The sequence below is a fragment of the Lampetra fluviatilis genome, chromosome 44 (assembly GCF_964198595.1).
Source record: "Lampetra fluviatilis chromosome 44, kcLamFluv1.1, whole genome shotgun sequence".
Classification (NCBI taxonomy): Eukaryota; Metazoa; Chordata; class Hyperoartia; order Petromyzontiformes; family Petromyzontidae; genus Lampetra; species Lampetra fluviatilis.
The window spans coordinates 10,831,826-10,840,890 of NC_136318.1; the positions used below are offsets into that span (position 1 = coordinate 10,831,826).

At 53.5% G+C, this 9,065-nt stretch overlaps 1 protein-coding gene across 5 annotated transcripts in view; it reads left to right on the forward strand.

Annotated features, from left to right (window-relative positions):
• Window positions 1–7,519, forward strand: part of LOC144947376 (uncharacterized) — a 110,560-nt gene extending 103,041 nt beyond the window's left edge. For all 5 annotated transcript variants that reach the window (XM_078876658.1, XM_078876659.1, XM_078876660.1 and 2 more), the window contains 4 exons: window positions 671–779; window positions 1,323–1,504; window positions 1,814–5,377; window positions 6,128–7,519. In XM_078876658.1, the coding sequence (XP_078732784.1) occupies window positions 671–779; window positions 1,323–1,504; window positions 1,814–5,377; window positions 6,128–6,927 (4,655 nt within the window). In that variant the 3' untranslated portion in view covers window positions 6,928–7,519. The remainder of the gene's footprint in view (window positions 1–670; window positions 780–1,322; window positions 1,505–1,813; window positions 5,378–6,127) is intronic.
• The last annotated feature ends 1,546 nt before the right edge of the window (window positions 7,520–9,065 follow it).

The following is a 9,065-nucleotide window of genomic DNA, read 5'->3' on the forward strand; positions in this document are numbered from 1 at the left end:
CCACAAGTAGTGACTAATCCCATATCTGCATTTCCCATAAATATGCTAAATTCCTCTTGATATGCAAATTCCTTTGTCAAGGCGCTCTTCCCCCTCCAACCCAGCTTAAATATACGCTTCCAAGCCGGGTGGTGTTCATTCAGACGCTGTCTTTCCGACAGACCTGTTCTTCATCTGAGGACGGCTGTTTGCGTTGTGGCCGAAACGTCGTGAGAATTATTTTATGTTTTATTTTTATTATTTTATTATTTCCCTTCTACGCGACTTTACCGAAAGAACCAAGAAGATGAATCCCTGCAGTCACGAAAGCTTTAAATCGAAATATAATTCGAACTATTCATAAAAACGTGGGCCTGGGCAGGAAATATCAGCAAGAATAATTGAGTGCCAGCCAAGGAATGGAAAAAATCTGCGAGAGCATGCTCGCCCCAGCGGAGATGGAGTTGTGAAATCAACTCGGGATCGTGAGAGGTGGCCACGGCTTGTGGAGGTTTTCATCCAGCGGTGGATTGACCATGGCTGATGATGTACGATGATGTACGTAGGAATGTTTAACGACGTATCCAACCGCGGTAATTGGAGGTGCAATGATGGTGACGAACAGCAAAAACTATTTCTGCATCGCATTCTTTTGACGCCACGGGCACCGTCCTCCCACGCCCCATCGCAGGCCTGGTGCAGAAGTTCATCGGCGTGCTGCGGTCGCTGAACTCAGTGGGCACTCGGTGGGTGTGGAAGCTGCACGGACGCATGGTGAAGAACCTCCACACAGCTGGACGGTGAGAACCCCCCCGACCAGCATTCCGGAGGGCTAGGCGCATGGCCAAAGGATGGTCTCTTAGAGGGCAGTGGAGCAAGTAGGTTGTTGACCTACTGTGTGCGTGCGTGCTGGCTCACCCACCCCCTCGTACTGTACTGGCCTTGATCAGTTCTACTTGCGAACAACACGTGCCCCAACAATCTCTTAAAGCTATACGGGGATCTGTCTTTTTGCATCTGTCTGGTTTTTTTTCCATCTGCCTCTTTCTGTGTCTAACCCTATGTCTCTGCTTGCCTGTCTTTCTGTCTGTCTGCTTAACTGTATCTTTTTCCACCTATCTCCATCTCTCTGCCAGTATGCCTATCTCTCTGTCTTTCTCTCTGCCTGTCTCTCCAATCTCCCTGTCTCTTACTTTCACCCCATCTATATCTTATCATCTCCCTGCCTCTGCCCCTCTTCCTGTCTCCATCTCTATCTGTCTCTCTACCTCTCTGTCTGCCCGTCTCCGTGCCCGTGTGTCTCATTCCATCATCTCCATGTCTCCCTGTCCGCGCATTTCCAGGGAGAGCTGCGTGTGGGGTGACGTGCTGTCCTTGGTGCTGGGTGCCGAGCGGCAGCAGCTGGCGGAGTTCCTCCCTCCCCACGCATGCGACGACGCTTGCAACGCCAGCCTTGGCTTCCTGGGTTGTGCGGTCAGCTTGCAGGCACTCAGTCCGCAGTGTCGCTACACCGTCTTTCTCACCGGTGAGGGGGTTCGCTCACCCGGCCACGCCCGGCCGTGCTCACCCAGTCACGCTCGCCTAGGCACGCTCACCCAGGCACGCTCACACACAACCGTTAAGTCACCCTCACTGTCACCTGCAAGTCCGTAGCACCCTCCTGTACATACTCATGCTGTTCCCCCACACTCATCCACGCTCGCCCAATCACAATTACCCAACAACGTTCATCTGTGCTCATACACACTCAACCACGCTCGCCCACGCCATCTTCCGAGTGCACCCCGACCGTGGTGCTCGCAAAACAACACCTCCCGTGTGTGTCTGCGCGCAGGCAACGTGGAAGAGAACGTCAGCAGGTTCCATAATGCCGGCATCGCCGTCAGCACCATCTCGGACTTCATCGCCAAATTCCACGAGGGTGCTTTCGAGCCCACCCACCGGCGGATGGCGATGGCCGCTGCCAACGTCGCCAAGCAGAGCAAAGAGCGAGAAGCGTCCCTGCAGCACCCGCCTGAGCCCAACGCCAAGACGAAGCTGCTGAACCTTGGCATACAGCGACCTCCGATATCTGTGCCTTCGGAAGAGAGGAAAGACGCCGGGAAGCAGGGCTGGCCGCTCGTGCGGCCGCTACCGCCAAAACCACCACAGCCACCGCAACCGCCGTTACCACTGGCGCAAGAGCGGCAAGCCCTGGTGGCGGCACCAGCAGCATTGCCCGATCTCAAAGAAAGCAACCAGACCCGGCCAAATTTTCCACCGCCCGCTGCCAAACGTGTTCAACAGTCAGAAGGACCCATGTCGACTGTAGCGGTATCGGCAGCGTTGCAGGATCAGAACGTGAGCAGCCAGTTCTGGCCGAACGTCTCGCGACCCGAACCTGACCCGCAGCCAAAAAAAGTGTCTATGACAGCGTCATTGGATGGGAAGAAAATGAGCAGTTGGGAGAGTCAACCTGTTAAGCACGACGATCAATGGCTGAAAGCACTTACTGCGGAAGAGAAGGAAGCTGACAATCAGAACAGTCCTCTTGTCCCCCCGTCCATTGTGAAGTGGGAACCGCAGTCAACGCGGCCTGCATCGGTTGCTCCAGATGTGAAGAAAGAAAGCGGTTGTAGTTTAATCTCGGCAAGCCCCGTCCCTTCTTTTAAGCAGCAGCAACAGCAGCAGCAAATGAGAGTGAAGAACCAGGAAACAAAAGTGGCCTCTCGGCCCTTGTCGGATGACGCGACAAAAGTCGGTGCCCAGAGCTGCTTCCTCGTCCACTCAACCACCATCTGTGGTGAGCGGCAACCCGACCCAGTAACGTCGACAGTGTGGGATGAGACACTCCTCGTTGTGCCGAGTCCTTCCCCTATTCCTCGAACACCGCCGCGACCTGAACAGCAGCTGAAGGCAGCCACGTCGTCGGATAAAAAGGATACCGAGGAGCAGAGCAGCACCTCCATCCGCCAGCCTACCATCGATAAAGAACAGCGGCCCATGGTGGTGGTGTCGTCGATGCTGCTGGACGAGGAGACATATGGCAGCCGGAACAGTTGTTTGGTAACGTCGTCCTCGTCCACCCGAGAAGAGAGCCCTGTGGCGGTCACGTCCACGACATCGCTGGGAGCAAAGAGGGGGGAAGGCAAGCGGAAGTGTAGCTCCTCCACCACCACTCTGTCAGCTCTGAGACAAGAGCCGCAGCCGAGAGTGGAATCTTCTGCATCAGCGGTGGTAAAGAAAGAAACTGAGCGTAGCAGCCTGGTGGAGCAGCAGCAACAGCGCACAGGTGCTTTGAGACCGTCAGGAGAGACGAGAGAAACGATGCAAGTCGATGGGACATATGGAGGCTTGGGCTGGTATTCCGCCTCAGAAAAAGCTGCAGCACCAGTGCCCTTGGAAAAGAAGGAAGACGGCGAAGCTAGCTCCTCTGCCATCCATCTGTCCACCGATGAGAACCAGCAGCGGCAGGCCACGGTGGTCTTGCCGCCATCGCCTCTAAGATCGCCTCTAAGAGCTGAGAAAAAAAGCGGCCAGAGCTCGCCCCGTGCCCACTCGCGTGCCGGAAATAGTGAGCGACTGCCCAATTCGGCTGCGTCGACACTGACAATAGAGGTGGACGACGATGGTAGCCAGGTAGGGCGTTTTGTCTCACCGCCTCTATCCCCTCGCGAGCAGCAGATTGGAGCAGCTGCTTCGGTGGTTTTGGCAGAGACGAAGAAAGAAGAAAAACAGAGGTATTTCAAGTCTCCGCCATTGGTAGAGAAGAAGGAAAGAAAGCGTAAGTGGGCGTCTGTTTTGTCTTCCAGTTACAAACAAGAGCAGCAGCAGTTCAGCCAGGTTTTGTCAAAGTCGATGGAAGAAAAGGTGGATGGCAGACAAAGCAAAGCACCCCTCCTGCTGCTGTCCACCGTCAGCAGAGAACTGCAGCCCAAAGCGGCAGCCTTGGCGGCGTTCGAGAAGAGAGATGCTTCCCAGAGGAGGTTTCCCATCCTGCAGTTCGCCATTCACGAAGACGAGCAGCAGCTTCCGGAGCAGAAGACGGAGAGCGGCTGCACAGCAGGAACCGAGCATCTGCCCCGAGTGGCGGTGTGCGTGTCGCCTGAAGAGAAGGGGAAAACGCAAAGGGGTTCATCCATCGCTATGCACGAGGAGTGCCTGGCAGTGGTGACACCCGTGTCAAGCCAGCTGTGGGCAGAGAAGCCCCGGAGCACCCAGAACGTTTCTTGTGCGCTCTCGTCGTCGATTTCAGAGCACGGGCAACAGTCGAAGCCATCCCCGCAGGTGACGTTCGAAAACGATGAAGAAACCGGCAGCCAACAGAGGCAGCTCTTCCTCCCCAGGCATGATAGGCAGCCCAGTCTCGCCACCCCAGTGCCGCCGGGAGATAATAAAGATAATAAAGACTCTAGCCATAGCCGGCTCGCTACCTCTGTGCACGAGCGGCCGCCAGCAGCTGAGGCGGCAGTGTCATCGTCTCCCTATGACAAGCATGAAAGCAGTGAGACTTGGATCCCTGTCGCCCCACAGCAATCTTCAAGGAAGGAGCAGCAGCAAAAGCCAGAAGCTCTGGCGGCGGTGATGGTGGCGGCGCCGCAGTTGAAGGCGGGGAAGCACAACGGTCAGGGTGATGCCACCCACGATAGCCTTTGGCCCAGTATCCCAATCCCACAGGAGGGCAACCATGACCTCGCGGGTGACCTCGCCGGCGGCAGAAAACACAGACCGGTGACCCCACCGAATGAGCGGGCCGAGTGCAAGAGGCGGAGGACAGACGTCGAAGAGCCGCCCGGACCGCCGCCACGCGTCCCCAAGGCGGAGTCCGACGAGAAGCGTGATGATGATGGCGTGAGCGATACCCCCGATGAGAGGAAGCGGTGCGATGAGAAAAGGGCAATTAGCGATCGCCCCACTCCTCCCGATGTGTTTCATTTACGCGTTTCATCTTTTTTTTCATCCGGCGACAACGCAAAAGGTCAACGGGGTGCGTTGCTCCTTCAAGGAGATGGGCAGGTTAGAGTCGGGGGGTTGCCTGACCGGTCCAGGCTGACGGTTCACCCGCCTTGCCAGAGTGAGCGCAAGAAGAATATTTTGAAGCCGCTGTCGCTCTGGGAGGAGATAAAGTTGCGACACAAGCAGGGCAACCAACACACGGCGGGAATGACGATGGCAGCGGTGGCAGCGCATGGCAGGGAGAAGCCAGGCAGGGCCGACGGCTCGACGGCGAAGTCAAAGATGGGGGCAGCGGAAATGCAATCGCCGGCCGCGTTCCACCGGGACGGCTGCACGGAGAAGCGCACGGAGACACCGAGCGGAGATCGGCAGCACTGGAAGACTCCACCAGAGAGGATGAGGATCACGAAAAGCAGTGCAGAGGAAGAGTCCGAGAGGAGGAGGAGACGTTCTCCGGGTCGAGGTGAGTGCCGGCTACGCTTGCGACGATTCGCTCTCCCCTCTTCCTTGCCATTCGAGGAATCATTGTGATTCAGGAATCGATTTCTGTTAACTCAATCGCGTTATCCAATTCGCATCCGGGTCATAAAAAATGTTCCCGAATACATTCATCGCGTTATATCCAATTCACGTTATGAGAAAACACGTGTGATAGAAGAACGGACTGTAATTCTTACGTGTGCATAGTTTGATGCGTGTTAATTTGGAGAACTTGCAGCAGTTGTCGCCCTCTACCGTGAACCTACTGCCGACTGGTCGTTTGCGACGCAGCACCCTCGTAATAGAATAGCACAAATACCAAAAGCACTCATTATTTTAATTGAAATTATAACAATTTTGAAAGCACTGTAAGGCACTGGACTGATCATATACAACACTCATCACTGCTTTTCATAATATCGCACTGGTGTCGGACGTACGCCTACGAGCTGAGATGGCGATGGGGTGCGTCCACATATTGTGCCATAGGTAAGCCATATTTTCTATGACCGTTGATAAATTACATAAAAAATGTTCGCTTTCATTATTAGAACAATTTTGTTTTTAAATTGCACTGTGAGGTTGCCTAATTTTTGTAATACATTATCATCATCAATCATCCACCTTGCACCTGCACATTGCCAATTTGTGGATGTGCTCTCCTATTCATAAAAACTAAAATCTTAAAGTGAAACTCAAACCCTCGCTCTTTTATCCCCTTCTTGCTCCGTAGACGACTCCTTAGACCGCGGTCTGCATTCGTCGCAGGCACCACACACACAGCCCTGGTGCCAGACAGGAGACCCAGAGCAGAATAACAAGGACTCCAGCACCACTGACGCCACATCCGCCAGTGCCAGCAGCAGGTGTCCAAATGAGGAGCCAGGCACCACCGACACTACCGCAATGACAGTCCTCCCTGCCCCGCCGAAAATACCGCCACAGCCGCCGCTCCCACCCAGCTGCCCCCCTCCTCCGCCACCAGAACTTCCGCCACCGCCACCACCACCACCAGAGTGTCCACCCCCTAAATCGCTGTCACCGCCAAGGCAACCGTCTGGTTGCGCACTGCAGCCTGTTCTGCCGCCGCCGCCACTGCCACCGCTATTCCTGTCACAGGCATTGCACCAGGGGGTGCAGCCGTGCCTCTCGCGACCTGGGTTCGTGCTGCCACCTCCTCCCTGCGCGACGGTGCCGCCCCCCTCTTGCCCGATAGCGCCACCCCAGTTCGAGATGATGCCGCCCCCTTCCTGCCCGACTGTGCCACCTCCTTCTTGCCCGACTGTGCCACCCCCTTCCTGCTCGACTGTGCCACCCCCTTCCTGCCCGACTCTTCCGCCCCCTTGTCCGACCGTCCACCCAAATAGCCCTCCGCCTGTTCAACCGCCTCCGTGGATGTTCGTGGGGACGGCTGGCACCCTTCCAGGCCCAACGGCAGCTGCCCTACCGCCACAGGCCAGCCCGGCACAGACGTACCAGCAGCCGTACCACTATTTGCCACACTACAGCGGGCCTTGGCAGCCACCCTCTTAAGTTGGCGCTGAATATTTTCCATGTCGATTGTGGTCTGCTGAGTGCAGAAATATTCTCTGGGGTCGGCTTCCCACATAGGGTGACGGTGCAGCCCTGCAATTTCTTCCCTGCTTCACGACTGGCAGCAGAAAGGCCCTCTGCAAGAGGAAGCTCTCAGGAAGCTATCTTGAGAGGATAGGATAGTTGGCCTCATCTACGCTGGCCAGTATTCTTGGAAGAGGTGGAAGTACCGACAATTTGGTCCACCGTGTGCGGGCGGCCCTGCTGATGGATATAGCTGTGAACTGAACAGGTTTAAATTAAGCTCTGGGCATGAATAAACTTCAGGCTGGGTCAGGTATTGCATCTGAAACTGTAAAGCACAGTTTTTTTACATCCCTCAGCGCATTTCCGGCTTACAATTTATCCAGCACTGTCTCAGATGTGGCAGTTTTGCCGTGATAAGTCGATTTTTGTTTAACAGTTTTTTGTGCGATGAACTCACGCCGTGCGTCTCCACTGTGGAAACATGGGCAGTTCAAAGTCATGATGCACCATTTCAAAGTGTTGTCTAGAGATTTACTACCTTTTTCCAATAAAAAGTTGGGCTGTGTTTAAGTACATGTCTGTAATAACGTCCAATAATGTCTGATAAAAAAATCTATTCGGCAAAAAAATCTGAAGTATTTCGCCAATTAGCCACCACACTGGAATTGAGCACTCATGGCGAAATTTGCTCCCAATCGTTTGTATTCTGTCAATACCTTACGTTTCGAAATGCGCCAAAAGTATAACAAACATCTCAGAAATTGAGGTGCGGCGTTTGTCGGCGAGTTTTTTTTTTTTTACCTCCAACCTTTTGTCAGGTGGTGCACACTGCGACGGATGCACGGTGGTGGGGAGAGAGGGGGGATTTGAACATTAGTTGAGCCGGAAGTATTTGTGTTTTGCCGTTTGGTCCATGAGATGTGTTATGCTCGTGTGGCTGATCAATGTTGAAGCCCAGACACCAAACTCACAACACCAAAAGCACATTTTCAGACCGTGTAGAGAACAATGTGCACTTGTGACTTCCGCCAGGCACACGCACCCCACATTGTTGGTGGTGCTGAACGAAAGTAAAGTTAATTGACGACATTAGCGTCATGAATATCAGTAATCTTACCCAACGGTGTGCATGTGTAAATAAACTAAGTGCGAGAAAACGAAACCCAGTTATAATGTAAATTATTTTATGGTACAAGGTTGATTAAAACTGCTGCGATTGGTGCTTTTTGCATGTTTACACTGGCAAGCTGGTTTGTATGGACACTGCTTCTGATTTTAAGGATAAAGTTGTCTTTGAACTGCCAAACGTTTTAAACTGGAGTTTCTCGACCAGTACAAACATTCTTCTTGAGGTCTCAAACTGAGTTGGATTTGTTACGCCAATTATTACTTGACGTTCTAGTTAAGCAGTGGCGCGGCTATCAAGTGTATGGGCAGTACACCTGCACGAGATCCACGGGGCAAGAGGAGGGAGTCCAGGCGCTGGGCTTATGAAGAGGTGCGGCTCAGGGAAATGTAACAAGGGAGTTGGCCCATTTCATTCCTTGCAACCAGCGGCCCTTGCAGCTAATAAGCAGAGAGACAACACAGAGAGAGACACGCAACATATAAACACAGATACCCAATGCCTCTTGTGTCGTGGCCTTAAATAGAAAGGGGGGGGGCAGAGAGAGGTGGGTCTGTGGAGCAGATAAATTAGCATGTCAATGAGAGCTGTGTGGAAATCCACCCCGCGGTGGCAGGGGGAGAGAAAGAGCGAATGGACCTAAAAATGTATTTTTTTTTTACCAGACTTGCTGGGTCTTTCTCTCCCCCTGCTACCGCGGGGTGGATTTCCACACAGCTCTTTCATTTACATGCTAATTTCTCTGCTCCAGCAAACCTACCTTTCTCTCTGCCCTGCCCCCCTTTCTATTTAAGGCCACGACACGAGGCATTGGGTCTCTGTGTCGTCTCTCTGCTTGTGTGTCTTGTCTGTGTGTCTCCGTGTCTGTGTTTTGTCTCTCAAATTTAGTTCTACCTGATGACGACTGCTTGTGTTGCAATCGAAACGGCGTATTCTATTATTTAATTTATTTTCTTTCTACGTGACTTTACCGAAAGAACCAAAG